The sequence below is a fragment of the Cucurbita pepo genome, chromosome 13, assembly GCF_057944985.1.
Source record: "Cucurbita pepo subsp. pepo isolate OVF chromosome 13, ASM5794498v1, whole genome shotgun sequence".
Lineage (NCBI taxonomy): Eukaryota > Viridiplantae > Streptophyta > Magnoliopsida > Cucurbitales > Cucurbitaceae > Cucurbita > Cucurbita pepo.
In genome coordinates, this window is record NC_141810.1 from 1170343 (window position 1) to 1189146 (window position 18804).

The window sequence follows — 18804 nt, forward strand, 5'->3', positions numbered from 1 at the left end:
TCCAAGAAATGTTTCGTTCTCTTATTCAACCGATGTGGAATCTCACAAATAATGTCTATAAGTCACATAAAAAATAAAAATAAAAATTGATGTCGTTCTTCATTTCTTACGTATTTTCTTCATAGATAACTATTTTTACTTGTTCTTGAAAAGGATAATTAGGCATGCCTCCTCAAATCTTCCATCTCTTCTTTCACGCTCTATAAGTCAATCCGACGACACTTCTAAGAGAAGAATGTGTTAGGTTGAATTTCTCTAAGTAATTCATTGGTTGACTACCTCAACGAAAGGAAGGAAGACGATAATTAAGAGTTCCTTATTTTCGTTCAAAAATACTGTTAGACGAACGACTCTTCACAATGGTATGATATTGTCCACTTTGAGCATAAGCTCTCATTGCTTTGCTTTGGGCTTCCTCAAAAGGCCTCGTACCGATGGAGACGGTATTCTTTCTTTATAAACCCAATCATTCCCTAAATTAGCCGATGTGGGACTTCCATCTTCCAACAGATACAACCATATTGCATATGGGATTGAATTACTTTAGCCTCGAAAGTAATCCAATCCCATACAAAATTCCTACAAACAAACAACCACTTGTATCATCATGGGGTTACATTCCCCTAACTTCAATGTTTCTATAGAAATGTGTCATTATGAACTCAAAAATTATATACAAGTTATCAATGCACACACAATAGTTTTGGCTGATTTTCTTTTCTAAGGCCAAAGGAATGCTCTGTACATGAAGTGAGGAGGATGAAGAGGGCAACCAAGTATGAACATAATTGATCTTTCCTTAGCTTGAAAGCAAAGTTCAATGGCCACCAATGTCCTAATTAATGGATGGCAACATTGGATTCATTCCAATATCAGATCCTCCAAAATTACCTGGTTCTGCATGCTTCACTCTTCCAAAATAACGTATATGACGTAATAGCCTCGCCAAGAACGTATTTTGACATATTGTCGAGCTATCACAGACAAGTGCTACGTGTTTTCTTGCCCTCGTTATGGCCACATTCATCCGCCGACTGTCTCCCAAAAACCCAACAGCTCCAAGATTGTTTGACCTTACCTGATAAAATAAGCACAAAACATCATATAATCTTGAATGCTCCATACAATATACCAATCAGACAAATATCCATTAGCTTAGCAGTAAGAGCTAACAATTCACAGTTCTTTTCTTCAATTCGAGTTTCGGTTGAGATCTATCATTTTTTTCCAGCAGTCACTGATAGTGCATCATTTAAATCAAGCAATGTCATGAAAATCTGGTAGCTCTATGCACAAAGGAGATAGAAGAAGCCAAGAGTCCTCACAAAATCTCACCCTATCGTCGTCATTGGCAAAGTTCCATAACCTACATTTTGGAACTTCTTGACTTGATGCATAAGGGAAAGGAAGTTTTGAATGGAACATAATCTAATCGTGTTAACAGATAAGCCTCTTCATATGAGATCAAAGAAAGTGCTATTAGGGAATTTTATAGAATTTCTAAGTAAAGGAATCAGGAGGATGAAAAATGGGGAAACCAGAAGTGCTTAAGGCAGGTTAGTTAATTAATTGGAAGGTCACCTCAAGCTGTGTTGCACAGCCTTCCTATCTACCATTTTTTTTTTTTTTCCTTCTCAAGACCATATTCAGACTACCAAAGCCATAGAGAAGTTGATGAGTGGCTTTGCTTGGAGTGGTGGAACCTATGAACCGGTCAGCAACTTGGTTAATTGGACAATGACCTCACTTCCTTTGGTTTATGGTGGGCTTGGCATGGGTTCCTTTCGTCAAATAAACATTTAGTTGTTAATGAAATGGCTTTGGAGATTCACTAAGAAAGAAAATTCTTGTGGAGAAAAGTGATTGTAATGATGTATGGTTGTGACTCAAACGGTTGGGTCATGGATGACTAAACAGATTAAAAGAAAAGCTGGAAGGTAGACATTGGTAAAAACAAAGAGTTGTTCTTCAGGCTTTTTTTTTTTTTTTTTTTTTTTAACTTGTAGAAAATTGGGCAGCACTTGGTGAAAATTTTGAAAGAATTCAGATTGGAAGGGGGGCAGATAGAATTAACTGAATTTTGGAGTTGAGGGATCCTTTTCCTTTAGATCTGCTTCAATCAGAATGGGGCTCCCAAAACTCACTGGCTGACTTTAATTTGGAAGGCAATCATCAATGTGAATCATGTGTATCTTACCATTGATATGATCACTGCATCCGCCTCTCGGCCTTGGAAGCTATCAATAGCTGCTACTTCAATACCAGCAGCTTCAGGAACTTCATCAAGCCTGTTCCTCAATAGCTGTACTTGAGCAACATAAGGAGACTGGACTGCAATTGCTCGTGGGCTGACACCTGTGACCGGAGAACAGATAATGTCAATAACTTTTTTTTATAAGACAGATAATGTCAATAATCTTCCTCCAAGATGGAAGTACAAAAAGTTAAAGCCGTAACACCATAAATGCCTACTAAAACAAGAAATAAAATACTATATCTAATGACCAAAATGCTTCCAAGAAGTATGCGTTGATGGGTGAAGTTATGAAATCTCAGATGATTTACCAGAATAAATCAATGAGTAGACATGTTGCACGACAATATCTGCCTCGCCTTCATTGTATAATGAGCCCGTACCAGCTGGATCTAAGTGCTCTTCACAACCAACTGACAAACTGCCATATGGCATTCTAGTGTCGAGCAACAGCAAGGGGCACTGGGTTATCCATGTTGGCTGCATCAATACAAAGTAGAATAACAGCTGCTAAGTATCACACGGGACAAGGCTTTCAAAAGATGTAAAAGAACCTCGACCACAATGTTCGGCAAACTTATGAAAGTTTATTATACAACGAGATAAAGGTATAGTTATTATTGACACCATATAAAAGTACACAAGATAAATATCCAGGATTGAAATACACAAAAATAAACACTGATTTTCTGAAGACAGCAAAAGAAGAAAGCAAATGGATGCAGGAAAGGCTAGATTCCTGCTCTTTTATGTGTGGAGGATTCCCATGTTACGAGGTCATCCGAATGGAAGAGGCTACTGTTTACAAATAATTAAATACATGCCATCTCAACTCAAGAGGTAGAATAGGGAAACGACGGAAGGAACAAAATAGCTAGGATTAAAGGAATACTAAACTGTTTAAGACCATCTCATAGTTCATTCTAATTACAATAGCACTTAGTTATGGGGGGAATTTTCCAACAATATCTTTGAAGCCATGGGTCTAAGTTTTGTTGATCAGTTATCTAGAAGATACAGGCCCACCAATTGATGTAGATAAGCTAACCTCGTCTTCACAATTATTCAAAAATAATAATTTTAAAAAAATTACCCGTAGGAAATTCTCACAGACCGAATCTTTGGACTCATTTCTTGGAACTAATATTTATCGACAATGCAGTCAAAATAGACTCTGTAATGTAAAAATCTCAAATTCATACGGGTTACTTGAAGGGAACTCGTAAAAAAAATGTTGAAGGGAACTCAGAAGATCATTCACAGAAAAGCAGAATCATGATCTTAGAAATCTAACTAAATAACCTTCACCAACATGAATGTCAAGACTGGAATGCAAGAGCGCAGTACAGTAATTTTGGAGTTGGTACCTTGACAAATAGAGAGTTAACTAGAAGATGAGAAGAGACTGTTGGTGAGGACTTCAACATTCCATCATACATTTCCTTTGATGCCCAACTAGCTATAGCATTGTTCATCCGGTATTGTATTGTTAACATTGTGGTTAGAGTCCCCTGATGCAAGGTTGAAGCCCACTCCAGCAATGATACTCCAAGACCACCTTCCAAGGCTTTTCTAGACAAAATCACAGGAGCAAGTTGGCATCGGTCACCTGCAAGAATACAGCGGCGTCCCTGCAATATTGGAATCCAGCAAGCTGGTTCAATTGCCTGACCTGCCTCATCTATAACAACTAGATCAAACTTCTCCAACTTCCGAATTAAAGGATCAGCCGCTCCAGTGTTGGTAGCAAGAACAACTTGGGCATTTGAGAGTACTTCCTTCACAGTTTCCTTCTCTTTCTTTTTCAATGACTTCCCAAGCTGCTTCAGAAGCTGGCGTATGCCAGCAGCCAATGAATCATCCTTTAAACAATGTCTCAAGTCTTTCCTTAGATCTGCCTTCTTCCTCTCAATATCTGTTCTAAAATTTGCAAGTTTAGAGTTAACAATTTCAGCCAAAGACTTGGACGCAACACTTGGAGATAACCGTGCTGGATTTCCTACCCTAACGATGTTTATCCCAACGTTCGAGAGTTTTTCAACCATATTGTCTATAGCAGCATTAGTAGGTGCAGTTACAAGCACCCTTTCACCTTGCTGAACAGCAAGTGCAATGAGCTCCTTTAGCAGACCTGTTTTTCCAGTACCAGGTGGCCCTTGGATTATCAATATGGGCCGCTTTTTATTCAAACCACGTGAAATTGCACTCTTTTGTGAATCATCAAAATCTCCATTTAGCACTATGCCATTCAGGTTGGTATCAGCTAAATCTATCAAGTTATTATCTTCCATCCACTTGATGTCTTCTTTATCACCAAATAATGTAGCCACTACAGCAATGGAAGGATTGTTCTTTTGCAAACCATTTCTCTGAAGCAACATCAAAGCTTCACAATTGCGCTGTAAATGAATTTATACTCAGTTCGGATATAACATTTTTCCTTTGACAAAATCTCATGGAAACAAAATCGAAGATAACAAGGCAGGACAAGTATACTCGTTGATCGAACAATAAACATTCACCAAGTACCTCATAAGTGAGAGTATCAGCTAATCCTGGAATTCGATCAATACGCACGGACTTTCCAAAGAGCTTGGAAAAGGTCGGGTCACCGTGACGAGATTCTAGAGCTACAGTGATGCTGCATTCATCGTCCCCCAGATTGTTCACAAATCCTTGCATGCAAGAAGTTGCACCAGCACCCCTGCTATCGCAAACTCTCACACAAACCATATCTCCCGGTGAAAGGGTTGTAGGCGGTAATCTATGGTTTCCTTCAACCCTGAATAATACCAAATGCATCCCTCCTAATCCTGAAAGCCAATAAAAGTCGATTGATTAAGAACTTCTCTAGTATTTTGGAGCATAAATGATTGAACTCGAGCTGAGTTCAAATCTGAAGAAAACAAATTACTAGAAACACCTTTATAAAATGAAATCATTAGATAGACCTGTAGACGTGCTAACAGGATTCAAATTGCATATGGTGTCACAGAGTTCTTGCTGTGCTTGGCCATGGCTGACTAAGAACTCGATAGGTTTGGAATTATCTGCACCCTCATCTGGTGTAGGAACAGCATTCAACTCCTCTTGTGTAAACTCCAATTCGGAATCTCTCTCAATGCGAAGTAATTCAGACATGCGATTTGCAAACTCGTCGATCCTGTTCTGTATACCCTTGGCCTTTTCCAGGTCCATCCCTAAAACACCTTGCACAGCCTTTGGCTGGCTTATCTTACGTGCTATAGCTTTATGCTGAACTGCAAATGTACCATGTCAATTCCCACTCAAGCAACTTGTTTCTAATCGATCAAAACAAAGAAACATATATTTATTGGTCCATCAAGAACCACATGTAAGACATACAGATGCAAAGTGTTTACATATTACTTGGGAGATGAATAAGGAACCTGAATTAGCGAGCTCCTTGAGGAGCTTCCATGATTGAGTTTCGCGCCAATCAAAAAACAGCGATTTGCGTTGGAGATCTTGAAGGACATCCCTGAGCTCCCTCTGGAAATGATCAAAGAGAGTCGGATAGTGAGTAGAAGCTTTCAAACAAACGGCTTCAAGTCCAAGAGGCATAGGCACCGCATTCAGATACGGTTGGGCTTGAATCACAAAAGTAAGCCCCGGTCCCATCAGCTGCCGGAGCTCAGAGAAATCATCACCCTGAACCTCCACAGAAGTGAAATCCAAAGCCATAACTCGCATGGCCTGCCCAATCCACCGGACCACACTCTTCCCCAGCTCTCTCCTCCCAAGAGGATCCCCGTTCTGATAGATACCTAGCACGCTAACCTCCCTATCATTCTTCTCCTTCTTCTTCCCTTCCTGTTTCTCCAGAGGAAGCCGCTTCGGTTGCGCCTTCGTCTCAGAGCCAACTGAACCACTGGTACTGACGCTAACTCGAGCACCAGAAAAGAGATTAGCAGTAGAAGAAGAAGAAGAAGAAGAACCCTCGAGAGTATTAGGTTTCCTCACAGTCTTCTTGCTTTTGACAAAACGAATCCTCCTCTGCGCACCACCGGGATGATTAGCGCCATTGATAGTCTGAACAAACTGCTGGAAAGCAACTGTTGCCGCTGTATGATTCTGGCGAAACAGATGAATCGACATTGGCGCATTCATCGCAGAAGCACTCGAGAGCGAAAGAGAAAAACAGTCAAGAAGACATGGAGAAACCGATGCATTCCGGTGAAAAAGCTTCTACACAAGACAATGGCGGACGGGAAGTGAGGCTCTGCAAATTTGAGCCGCGAAGTGAATTAGAGGCGAGGAAGAGAAGAGCATTTGCACGATACATTCAACCAGAGAATTCCTGCGGGACATGGAAAGCAACAGAAGAGAGGTCGTTTTCATGGAAGAAAGAGCTTAGTTTGCCGATTTGGAGGAAGAAAAAATCTGAGGAAATCCATAGCCCATCAATTCTATTGGTTCCTCTGTATTTCGTGGCCTTCATTTTTAGGTTTTGACTTTTAACCCTTTTCTCTCTTCACTTTTTTATTTATTATTATTATTATTATTTTTTTTTTTTTTTGGTGATAATAAAAAAAAGTCAATCCATTATTATTATTTTTTTTACTAAATTAATAAAAATATTCTTAATTTTGTACTTCATTTTAAAAATATTAATTTAAAAGTTTCATTAATATTCTTTAATTTTAAAAAATATTTTTACCTAAATTTAAAAAATATTTATAAAATTTTAAGAGTATTATTGACCTTTTTATATTTATTTAAAAAAAATTAAAATTTTTTATTGTCAATTGTCAATAAAATCAACTCAAAATATAATATATATATATATGATATAAATTCGTTAATAATTTTTGTTATTTCAATAATATATAAAAAATTATCATTATATATTATTATATAAATAATAAATATTTTTTATTTTTAACAAAATTTAAGTGTTTTTTTAACTGTTTACAAAAAATTTAAAAATATTTTTGAAGGAGTCTAACATATTAAAAACTTTTAAAAATTAAAAGTTATTATTATTTTTTTTATTTATTTATTTATTATTATTATTATTTTTTTTTTTTTTGGTTAAAATGTATTTTTTAAATAGAGTATTAGACCATCTTACCCTCGTCGTCCTGGAGGCAGCTGCTTGGACTGAAGAAGATCAGCAATCGAGAGTCGGAAGCGCAAGAACACCGAGAAGAGAAATGGCATCGGTGGTGCGGGGGATTCTGAAGTCGATCAAAGACAAAGGCATCGGTACTTTCTTGAGAGACCTCAAGGAAGAAGGCTACTTGTAATGTTTTCCTTTCCTATTTTTCGTTTTTGATCCATGGTTTCTGTCCAGTCCTTGGGCAATTTGGTGGTGTCGTCGAATTCGAATTGGAATTCGCGCCTTTTAGTTATTTTTTGCTTAATTTGTGTTATGTATTGGTGTTTCTCTTATTGTTCTGAAGATCGCTGTTTCAATGTTTAATCACTACGGGTGTTTCTTTCCCAATTTGAATGTTCGATGCCTATGGATATTGTCTCTGTTTCCCCAGCAATGTTGGAATTTGGATTGTGTTAACTGTTCTTTCTTGATTGAATCTTGCAGGAAATGCTTACCCGATGGAAACTTATTGTAAGTTCAATTTTCTATACAGTATAGAGCTTTCCTATAAAATGATTAAACTATCACCCCCTATAAGAGAACATAAAAATCATCGTTGCCTTCCTTTACATATTGTTTGTGCTTCCAAGGAGGTCTGCAGTATCCTTGGTTTCGCAATGGAGAATCATGGGTTGTGCGTACTTCTCCACCAATGCTTGTCCACAGGCAACCTGGATCTTCCCAACCATAATTTCTATTGAGAATTGTTGGGAGGGGAGTCCCACATCAGCTAATTAAGGGTTAATCATGGGTTTATAAGTAAGAAATACATCTCCACTAGAATGAGGCCTTTTGGAGAAACCAAAAGTCAAGCCATGATAGTTTAGGCTTAAAGTGGACAATATCATATCATTGTAGAGATCTGTGATTCCTAACATAAATAACACCTTCAAGGGTTATAAAACACAAGAATTCAGTGATGGATAGCTATCTCAGGGTCCGCCCGCCATGCTTGATAGCTCGTGGTAGTGGTTGAACAATCCATCATCCGAATCCATGACGGCCCTCCATCTTTAGGACAGAAAATATTTTAGTGCATTTGAAAGACTGCTTGGAAGAGCATCAATCTTCCTTTAGGACAGAAAGAGGAGCTTTTCCACACTAAATTATGTTGGATTTCTTTTCAATAATTAGGTCCGAGAAGCCCCTACATCTTGGATTTCAACTATTTTAAAGGTCAAGTTGATGCCTTACAACTCCATTTTCTCTGTCAATAGTATCAGTTCAATAGAAATTTCTGTACTAGCTGTTTGACACTTAACTGAATTAACCGAGAAGATAGAGGCACATTAAAAGATTATGATGATATTCCACGAATCAACCAATTTAACTTTGTCACAAACATGCTATATATGAGTATTATATGTGACGTTGAGGTGGTAAACTTGAAAATTGTTCCTACTCTTCCTCTCTTTCGTTCAGGTTTTGTCGTCCATTGTTCGATAGGGAAACGGTAGAGGTGTTATGACTCTCCTTTCTTTATTGGGAGATCCCAAGCTTAGACGAGGGAGAAGGGATTTTTATACTTGGTGTCCTAGCCTTTCTATGGGCTTTTCTTGTAGATCTTTCTTTCACTACTTAGTGGATCCATCCCCTTCTAAGGAATCTATTTTCTCAATTCTTTGGAGTGTGAAAGTTCTAAAAAAAGGTGAAGTTCTTTGTTTGGGTGGTTAATCATAGAAGAATCAGTAACTTGGATAGCCTCTCGAGGAAGTTTCCTCCTTTGGTAGGGTTATTCTGTTACATCATTTGTCGGAGGGCGGAGGAAGATCTGAACCATTTTGTTCGGAGTTGTAACTATGCTCGTTCGGTTTGTAATTACTTCTTTGGAGTGTTTGTGTGATATCCCACATTGGTTGGGGAGGAGAATGAAACACCCTTTATAAGGGTGTGGAAATCTTTCCCTGGCAGACGTTTTAAAGCCCTGAAAGGGAAAGCCCAACGAGAACAATATCTGTTAGTGGTAGGCTTGGGCCGTTACAGTTTGGCCTTTAGATAGCTCAATACAGAGCTTTTTGTGATACGATCGAGGAATTCCTCCTCGATCTCCTCCTCCATCCTTCGTTTAGGGGAAAAGAGAGTTACAGGGAAAGTTGGGATGCATGAAAGTTAGTCTTTTATAGAGAAATATATATCTATGTAGCTGTTATTTTGCTTTCCAATTGACGTCAACAATTCTTTTTTATCTCATTCATACACTGAATAATTTCCTTTCCTTGCAAACTATTCATGTGGTTTATGGGAGCTATCTTTATCATCTCTAATTTTGTTTTATTCAGGCAAACCAAAATTCACAACATCGGTGCGACACTTGTGGGTGTCGATAAGTTTGGAAATAAATATTACCAGAAGCTCGATGAACAAACTCAATATGGTATTTTTCTTTCTATTTGCTATCGGTGAAGGCCAAGATGTCTAAACCATTGCTTAAGACACTTGCCATGTTATGTTAACTCGAACCGATTGATTATGTTTCTTGCTACAGAGTGATGCAGTAGTTGTACGTCGCCTTGTATTACTTATTCTTCTAGTTTTTCTGTTGAATGACTGTTCATCTTCCTGCTAATGATATTCCTCTAATTGCGATACGAAACTTGACAAAATTTTGCAAGAACAAATTTACCCTCGAAAGTAAATGCAAGAAAAGGAATTTTTACATATAGGACGACCCATTTTATATCTTGAACATCGATTTCGCGCTTATGCTTGTTCCATGTTAACGAAAGAGTTCATGAACATTTTTTGAACTCGAAGTGTTGTCTAACCTTCTCTTTTTATGTTTTGTGAAAATCTGAGCTAGTGAATTTGATATCTCTGTAGGAAGACACAGGTGGGTTGAATATGCAGAGAAGGGTCGTTATAATGCTTCTCAGGTGCCGCCCGAATGGCATGGCTGGCTCCACTACATAACCGATCACACAGGAGACGAGGTAACTCTCCTTGTTAAGGATATTTAGTATTAAATTATAGTTTACCATATATATCATATTTGATGTATTATTATAAGGTAAATATCTAGATATTTGTCTTCCTTACTATAGGTATCTTTCCATACATCGTTCTTTCGATTTATTACTATTTCTATATCCTTGTAATTTATTTGATTATAAATAGAGAACCTTCACACACCATTTAGGTGTGGTGAATTAAGCAAACATTCTTGACTCCTTCTCTAACATTTCTGTGAGTTTCAAAACACATCGAAGTTCGAGGACTAAATGTGTAATATTAAAAGTTTAAGGACCAAATAGACATAAACTTGAAAGCTCAAAGATTTATCGTTTTGCAGCTTCTGATGCTGAAACCGAGTAGGTATGGGATAGAACACAAGGAAAACTTCTCTGGGGAAGGTGAAGAACTAATCTACCATTCCAAGGGACATGCTCTTAATCCTGGGCAGAGAGATTGGACACGCTATCAGTCATGGCAACCAACCAAGTCCTAAGTAATTTGTGTATCAATTCCTTAGTTCAATTTGGAAATCCTTGGGATATCTGGTTGTGTTCTTTCCTGTTCTTCTGAATAAGCGACTTGTTGTTGTCTCTGCAAGCTGTGAATTATTTTTCATCATGTTTACTGCAAACACATGAAGGATTTTCTGCATGTTTCTGTTCTTTTGTGCCACGTCTTAGCGACCACTGTGATAGAACGTTATATCGTGGCAGTGTATCAGATGTTATCAGCTTTGGGCATTCCTAAAATGAAAGTTATTGTCTCGAAATGTTTGAAGTTCATACTCAAATTTGTACAATTTACTTGAAAAAATAATCAATGATCGATAACAAGGAGTAACTTTTTCCTATCTTCTAGATTTGAAATCCTCTAAATCTCATTGATCTAACTAGATCGAAAGTTCTAAAGCACAAAGCTTGACAAAGATCGGACTTGTTAATTTCATATCATTAATGAATGTCATTTTACCATGTAGACCTCCAACGAGATGATGATCCACTTTTCGTAGATTATTAATGTTCTTATATCAACTTTTGGCTTCTCGACTGACTTGGATCAGTTTTTGGCTTGTTGATCGGCTTAAATCGATTTTCAACTCGTTGATCTTGATTGGTTGGAATAATCTCTACCTTCGATTATTAAGTTCGATCCAACCGTCATAAAAAATTATTTTTTAAAAATTGGTCAAAATTTTGTAAACCCAAAAATATTTTGGGCCAAAAAAGCAATTTCACGCATGCACTCTTACATTTTCCAATCGCAATTTCCAAATTCGTGATTCTCTTTGCTCCGTCGATAGGGGAGCAGTTCTCCTGTTCTTCACTCCCAGAGCGGAACCTGAAATCGAATTCTAGGTATTTATTTTCCCTTAATTTCCTCCCATTTTCCTTTCATTTCTGTTCAGCGCTCTTCAATTTTTCAATCCTACCACGACGGAAGTTTTTTCGTCCTAATTTTGCGTAATTGCTCACTGTTTGGCTTCCCAGAAAATCGAGAAGAAGAATTCGTTCAAATGAACTTAAAATTTCTCCCAATTTCTCACCCCTGCTGCTTTGTTTTATTCATTTTTATGAATGTGGTTAAGATTTTAGCCTTTGATATCCTTGTTCTATGTGTTTACAATGCAATACATGGCTCTGTGGATTATTAATTTTCTATCATTTTATTCAGAGATTGGAATTTGAAATTGAAATACACACATGAATCTACGTGTTTGCTGCTTATTGTTGTTATTGTTCAACATCAATTGAGAATTCGAAATCCTCTGTTTTTGTATTGAAATCCCCCATCAGATTATAGCCATTGCTCGATTTATACTGATTAAAACAGCTTCCTCGCACCATTTAATGATAATCATGGCCCTGTGGGAAGTCCTGAGTCAATTTTTCACAACATTTCCGAATTTCAGTTTTTGTGTTCTTTGCAAAAACATTCTCATTTGATTAATCTTCCGTTTCTCAAGCAAAGTATTCTTCATTGATCTCAGATTCTCAACATTTTATTCAGAAATATAGGCAGTGGTACATTGAATGGCACAATCTGCAAGTTTAGTCTCTACTGGCCTCCTAAATTATGCCTTTACTCCTCAAAAGAATGCTTCATATTGGAGATATGATGTGATAAAATCACGGCCATCCCCTCGTAGTCTCTGTATCAAAGCTGTGCAAGATACCGGAGGCCCTCGTAGGTTGGTTGATATCATTAGGCTGGTGCCTGAGATCTCGAGAAATTACTTTCGAAGTCCATCAAGGAGAGCTCTCTTTGGAGGAATCTCTTTGTTGGGTGGGTTTTATGTGGCACAAACTATATCATTGTCGTTTGGAGCTTTGGGAGTAAATGATGTGATTGCTGCTGTGGTATGTGTTCTTCTTACTGAATATGTTACTCGCTTTTATTACAGTCGACCCAAAGTAACCTTCCCTGTTGCTCTGCTAAACAACTTCAAAATGGGATTCACTTATGGTCTTTTCATTGATGCTTTCAAACTTGCTAGTTAAGTGAAACCATTCTGGTCGTGGATAGCCTTTACATTTGTAAAGTTCTTTCAACATTGATTTTGGTCTATATCTTTTAAGATTGTTCTAATTGTTTGATGAGCTATCTATCTTCCCCTCTTTTCTTTTCTTGTGTATATTTTCATCTACAAGAATTACTACATATGGATCTGTGAGATCCTACCTCGGTTGGAGAGGGGAACGAACCATTCCTTATAAGGATGTGGAAACCTCTGCCACGCATTTTTAAACTGTGAAGTTGACAGCGATATGTAATGGGCTAAAACGGACAATATTTGCTAGTGGGGTAGGGCTTGAGCTGTTTCAAATGGTATCAGAGCCAGACACCGGAAGGTGTGCCAGTGAGGACGTTAGGCCCCCATGGGGGTGGATTGTGAAATCCCACATCGGTTGAAGGGGGGAACGAAGCATTCCTTATAAGGGTGTGGAAATCTCTCTCTAATTGATGCATTTTAAAACCATGAGGCTAACAACGATATGTAACGAGCCAAAACGGACAATATCTAATAGCGGTGGACTTGGGCTGTTACAAATGGGATCAGAGCCAGACATCGGGCAGTGTGCCAGCGAGGATGTTGGGCACAAGGAAGGTGGATTGTGAGATCCTACATCGGTTGGAGAGAGGAACGAAACATTCCTTATAAGAGTGTGGAAACCTCTCCCTAATAGATTTGTTTTAAAACCGTGAGGTTGACGGTGATACATTACGTGTCAAAGTGGACAACATCTGCTAGCAGTGGACTTTGACTGTTACAAATAGTGTCAGAGCCAGACATCGGGTGGTGTGCCAGCGAGTACGCTAGGCCCCCAAGGGGGATGGATTGTGAGATCCCACATCGGTTGGAGAGGAGAACGAAGCATTCCTTACAATGGTGTGAAAGTCTCTCCCCAGTAGATGCATTTTAAAACTATGAGGCTAACAACGATATGTAACGGGCCAAAGTGGACAATATCTACTAACGGTGGACTTGGGCTATTACAAATGGTATCAAAGCCAGACATCGAGCAGTGGCCAGCGAGGACGTTGAGCCCAAGGAGGGTGGATTGTGAGATCTTACATCGGTTGGAGAGAGGAACGAAGCATTCCTTATAAGGGTGTGAAAACATCTCCCTAATAGACTTGTTTTAAAACCGTGAGGTTGACGGTGATAAATAACGTGGCAAAGCGGACAATATCTGCTAGCGGTGGACTTGAGCTTAGACCATTACTAGATCTATGTACTCTCAAACGCAATATAGTAACAGATTTGGATGTAATCGATAACTTTTATTTGTTTAGTTCTTGTTTACGTATTGAAATGCATCCCTATGAATAGAGAATTGTTTGATTGAGTTGAACTGCTTCTTTCCATAAGCTGTTATGAGATAAATGTTGTGCTTCTGAATTTTGTTGATATCTACATGAACTATAGAATTGAAATAGAGTAGTATTATGCAGAAGACATAGATAAATGTTTAATTTCTTGTTGTCACGAAGTTTATGTTGGAAGGTCACCTGTCGAAGAACGACCATAGTACTCAAAACTATTATATTACTTGTAACGATTCGTTCACTTACGAAATCGAACAACACGTGCAAGAAGCACGTTATAATTAAATGTTTAATCACCTTTGTAAACATATCATGGAAGAATATATTGTTTGAATTGGATTCTCTCTCAACTTGGAAAAAGAGAGGAAATAATCACAGGGAATATCCCTATGTAACACCATTAAATGAGGGTGTTCATAAATATTCGAGTAGGTGAACGTGGATTCAAAACTCTTACATCATTTCTTTAAAACAATTCGATTTAGACATTGGTATTTGTTCTTTCTTTTAATGGTGATACAAAATTTATTGAAATAGACCTCTTTATCTATCAAATTTGCACTCATTTAATTCTTAAATAAGAACCTATTATACGTAGAGAACGAAGCATTTCTTATACGAGAGTGAAAATCTTTCCCTACATAACGAGTCAAAATGGACAATATCTATTAGTGGTAGCTTCGAACTGTTACAAATGGTATTAGAGCCAGACACCGGGACAGTGTGCTAGCGAGGACTTTGGATTCTAGACTCTCAAGGGAGTGGATTGTGTGATCTCACATGATCCTACATCGATTGGAGAACAGTGTGCCAACGAGGAATCTGGACTCTTAAGGGGGTGGATTGTGAGATCTCACATGATCCTACATCGATTGGAGAGGGGAACGTTTCTTCTAGAGAATCTCCTAATTGTTCCAAAGCAACTAGAAAAAGAATCTTTAACCAGAAAGAATTTAGTTCAGGTATGGGATACCTATCAACTCAATCATGTATGATGGAATCATCAAAGATTTGACCTTTTCGAACTCTGTCTGTAACTCACTATAGGCTTGAGAAACAAAGAGAAGATGTGTATGAACGAGATCTACAGCAACAAGAATAAGGAAAAGGATTAAATAGCGGAACTCCCGAACATTTGGCGATCTCAGATGTGTCGATATCGATCATTTCTTACAAGAGTGTGAAAACTTCTCCATAGCAGACGCGCCTTCATTATATGTGGGATCAGGTACATTTGTGTGATCCCACATACATGAAGATATCAGTCCATGAAATATTTCAAGAACATCCTCATAACATATGTTTATTTCAATAACCTTATATCTCGACCGTAACAATAAACATCATACAAAAAACCTTACAACGTTCCAACAATAAAGTCACTTACTTTCAACAATACAATAGCCAGGTCCTATTGAGCGGAACTTTCGTCTATTCATAACCTTTAAGCTTTAATCATCACTCAAAATTTTATATCCAATGGCTTAATTTACTCGAGAAACACAAAGAAGCAATACCCACATACTCTCATACATGCATTATAAAAGTTTATACTCGAGACGACAATAGTTACGAGCTCTTCTAACAGTCTATGTCTAATGATATCATCCCGACAAGGACCGCAAACTACGATAGAAAGCGCGGGAATCTAAAACTTTTTTTAAGATACCCAAATTGCTTAAAGCTTACGCCAACAGTTACAATGCTAGGAATGTTAATCTTAGGGACTCCAACACATACACAAAGCACTTATAAAAGGCTGAATTAAGGGAAGTGGGTGTAGTGAGAAGCCAAGAAGGGAATGGGTGGGTTCAATGAGCAAATCAGTTGTAGGGCAGCCCCCCGTTGGGCATGGCAGTGGAGTTGTTGTTGTTCAATTTTCAATGATAATTCCACAGACTTTGCCCAGTGGGGGCTGCCCTCTGACTGCTTTAGCTTAAGATTTGCATGAGTTTAATCCCCATGTGCCCTTACTAAGGGACACCCAACAGGTAAAGGAAATGCTTAATCTTCTCCTTATAATGACTTTTTTTCTCTCGCTTTTACTGTCATAGGCGATCGGGAAGGTTCTAGAGCTTATGTATTCCCCCTTTTCGACGTGGGATCTCCCAATCCACTCACTTGGGAACCCAGCGTTCTTGCTGGTACACCGCTCGGTGTCTGATATTGATACCATTTGTAACAGCCTAAGCTCACTGTTAGCAGATATTGTCCGCTTTGACCCATTACATATAGCTCTCAGCCTCACGGTTTTAAAACGCGTATACTAAAGAGAGATTTCTATACTCTTATAAAGTAATGTTTCGTTCCCTTCCCTAATCAATGTGGTATCTTACATTCGTGTTGGTACCTATGGACTGTCTTCAACCAAGAGGGGACGCTTGTAGACGATCGGTGGAGCATGGGCTGAGACGCAGATGGCTAGGCGTGCGGCAAGTTGCAAAAGGCTTGTCTAGTGCCGTGAATGAGCTTAGGCCACACTTACATGACCTTCTCTCCTTTTTAGGTTGGTAGGTTGGTGACCCTAGTAACCCGAACATAGTTCACAACTCAACTCTCTATTTTTTATTCAATTTTTTTTTGGAACATATCACTGATATTAAATATTTTTAATATTTTTAAAAATAGCGTACGGTTGGACTAGATTATAACCCTATTTTTCAACTCGACTAAAAAAATTCAACCGATAATACGAACCAAATTTTCAAATATTCAACCCAACCCAATGGGTAACACGAGCAACCCCATTAATTAATTTAATTATTGTATTAAATAAACATTTAAGTAATCGTATTAGTGTGTCATCATAAAAAATTAAAGTTATATTTAATTTAACGTCGATTTGGTATGCAATTTAGATTCTGTTTTCTTTTAAGTTCTTAGAATTATGAACTCAAATAAGTTCGTTAAAAAATATATATTACCGAACGAATATTCGAAAACATTAAAAAAAGAATATTACTTATTTAATTTCGACATTATTTCTAAAAAAAAAATGAATATAAAATTCACAAAAAAAATATTTAAATTAGAAAATTAATTTAACCCTTTTAAATAAATTTAAAATATGATAAAATAAATTCATACACTAAAAAAATATGTCTATCTTATATGGGGGAAAAATTGTAAATAAATAAATAAAATTAATTACCATACATATTTAACGGAAAAGTGACGTTTATTCAATAAAGAGAGTGGGTGTGAGGCTGTCACGTGACGGTCACACCTTATTGGTCGAAGTAAAAGTGGGGACCACGCTGACCATTGCGCTGTCGGATTCTGGTTGGTCTTTTGCGCACGAAATTGTACGGCTATAACTTTTTTATCAATAATGAAAACGACCTTGCAATCTGAGCTTACGGAAGACAATAAAAATAATTTAAAAAATAAAGTTTTTAAAATTAAATATATTATATTTTCAGCCTGAAATTAAATTCTGTCTGCTTTTTTTGTGTCTTAATTTTACCGAAATTAGAGAAGCACCGAGGTTATTTGCACGCATGTTCGGGTGCTTCACATCTTTTTATTTTATTTATTTTATCTTTTGATAAATAAATAAAAAATAATAATTGTAACGACCTAAGTCGAGTTCACTGCTAATAGATATTGTCCCGAGATGTTTTTTAACATCTCAAACTCATCGCTACTAGATATTGTCTACTTGGGAGAAGTTTCCACACCTTTATAAGGAATGATTTGTTCCCCTCTCTAACCGATGTGATCCCACAATCTACCCCTTTAAGGGTCAGCAAGAACCCACCGCTACCAGATATTATTTACTCGAGAGAGGTTTCCACACCTTTATAAGGAACGATTCGTTCCCCTCTCCAACCGATGTGATCTCACAATTCACCCCTTTAGGGGGCAGGAGGTCTCATTGCTACGAGATATTGTCTACTAGGGAGAGCTTTCCACACCTTTTATAAGGAATGATTCGTTCTCCTCTCCAACCATTGTAATCTCACAATCCACCCCTTTAGGGGCCAGCAAGGACCCACCGCTACCAGTATTGTCTACTAAGGTTTCCACATATTTATAAAGAATCTTTTGTTCCCCTCTCCAACCGATATGATCTTACAATCCATCCCTTTAGGGGCTAGCGAGGTCCCACAGCTACCAGATATTGTCTACTAGGGAGAGGTTTCCACACCTTTATAAGAAATGATTCGTTCCCGTCTCCAACTGATATGATCTCACAATCTACCCCTTTAGGGGCCAGCAAGGACCCACCGCTACCAGATATTGTCTACTAAGGAAAGGTTTTCACACATTTATAAAGAATCTTTTATTCCCCTCTCCAACCGATGTGATCTTACAATTCATCCCTTTAGGGGCTAGCGAGGTCTCACCGCTACAAGATATTATCTACTAGGGAGAGGTTTCCACACCTTTATAAGGAATGATTTGTTCCCTTTTCCAACTGATGTGATCTCACAATCCACCCCTTCAGGGGCCACCGAGGTCCCACCGCTACTAGATATTATCTACTAGGAGAGGTTTCCACACTTTTATAAGGAATGATTGGTTCTCCTCTCCACCAGATATTGTCTACTAAGGGAGGTTTCCACACCTTTATAAGCAATGATTGGTTCTCCTCTCCACCAAATATTATCTATTAGGGGGAGGTTTCCACACCGTTATAAGGAAT

At 37.9% G+C, this 18804-nt stretch overlaps 3 protein-coding genes across 4 annotated transcripts; 2 read left to right on the top strand and 1 right to left on the bottom strand.

The window, feature by feature from the left end:
• Window positions 1-597: 597 nt before the first annotated feature.
• On the bottom strand, window positions 598-6699 carry LOC111808885 (DNA polymerase alpha-associated DNA helicase A). The gene is made up of 7 exons (XM_023695114.2): window positions 5665-6699; window positions 5206-5514; window positions 4784-5067; window positions 3622-4653; window positions 2566-2734; window positions 2198-2355; window positions 598-1078 (listed from the first exon to the last, which is right to left on the bottom strand). The coding sequence occupies exons 1-7, from the start codon at window positions 6383-6385 to the stop codon at window positions 836-838; spliced, it is 2916 nt and encodes a 971-aa protein (XP_023550882.2). The 5' UTR covers window positions 6386-6699; the 3' UTR covers window positions 598-835.
• Window positions 6700-7338: 639 nt separating this feature from the next.
• Window positions 7339-11110, top strand: LOC111808887 (putative NADH dehydrogenase [ubiquinone] 1 alpha subcomplex subunit 12). Its single transcript, XM_023695117.2, has 5 exons — window positions 7339-7520; window positions 7821-7847; window positions 9656-9750; window positions 10197-10306; window positions 10666-11110. Exons 1-5 carry the CDS (start codon window positions 7432-7434, stop codon window positions 10819-10821), a joined length of 477 nt encoding a protein of 158 aa, XP_023550885.1. The 5' UTR covers window positions 7339-7431; the 3' UTR covers window positions 10822-11110.
• Window positions 11111-11526: 416 nt separating this feature from the next.
• Window positions 11527-12920, top strand: NPQ6 (YCF20-like protein (DUF565)). Of its 2 annotated transcripts, none has more exons than XM_023694117.2 (2): window positions 11527-11683; window positions 12316-12920. In XM_023694117.2, exon 2 carries the CDS (start codon window positions 12359-12361, stop codon window positions 12824-12826), a length of 468 nt encoding a protein of 155 aa, XP_023549885.1. In that variant the 5' UTR covers window positions 11527-11683; window positions 12316-12358; the 3' UTR covers window positions 12827-12920. The 2 variants fall into 2 exon arrangements, with proteins under 2 accessions (XP_023549885.1, XP_023549886.1); XM_023694118.2 differs by having other exon boundaries at window positions 11530-11683; window positions 12336-12920.
• Window positions 12921-18804: the final 5884 nt, after the last annotated feature.

Bases quoted from the DNA above. Each gene is read 5' to 3' on its own strand.
- LOC111808885 (XM_023695114.2), bottom strand. From the start codon at position 6,385: ATGAATGCGCCAATGTCGATTCATCTGTTTCGCCAGAATCATACAGCG. The intron at 5,515-5,664 runs GTTCCTTATTCA...GTACATTTGCAG, and splicing joins CAAGGAGCTCGCTAATTCAG to TTCAGCATAAAGCTATAGCA. The intron at 1,079-2,197 runs GTAAGATACACA...TTATTTTATCAG, and splicing joins ATGCAGTGATCATATCAATG to GTAAGGTCAAACAATCTTGG.
- LOC111808887 (XM_023695117.2), top strand. From the start codon at position 7,432: ATGGCATCGGTGGTGCGGGGGATTCTGAAGTCGATCAAAGACAAAGGC. The intron at 7,848-9,655 runs GTAAGTTCAATT...TGTTTTATTCAG, and splicing joins TTACCCGATGGAAACTTATT to GCAAACCAAAATTCACAACA. The intron at 9,751-10,196 runs GTATTTTTCTTT...ATATCTCTGTAG, and splicing joins CGATGAACAAACTCAATATG to GAAGACACAGGTGGGTTGAA.
- NPQ6 (XM_023694117.2), top strand. From the start codon at position 12,359: ATGGCACAATCTGCAAGTTTAGTCTCTACTGGCCTCCTAAATTATGCC.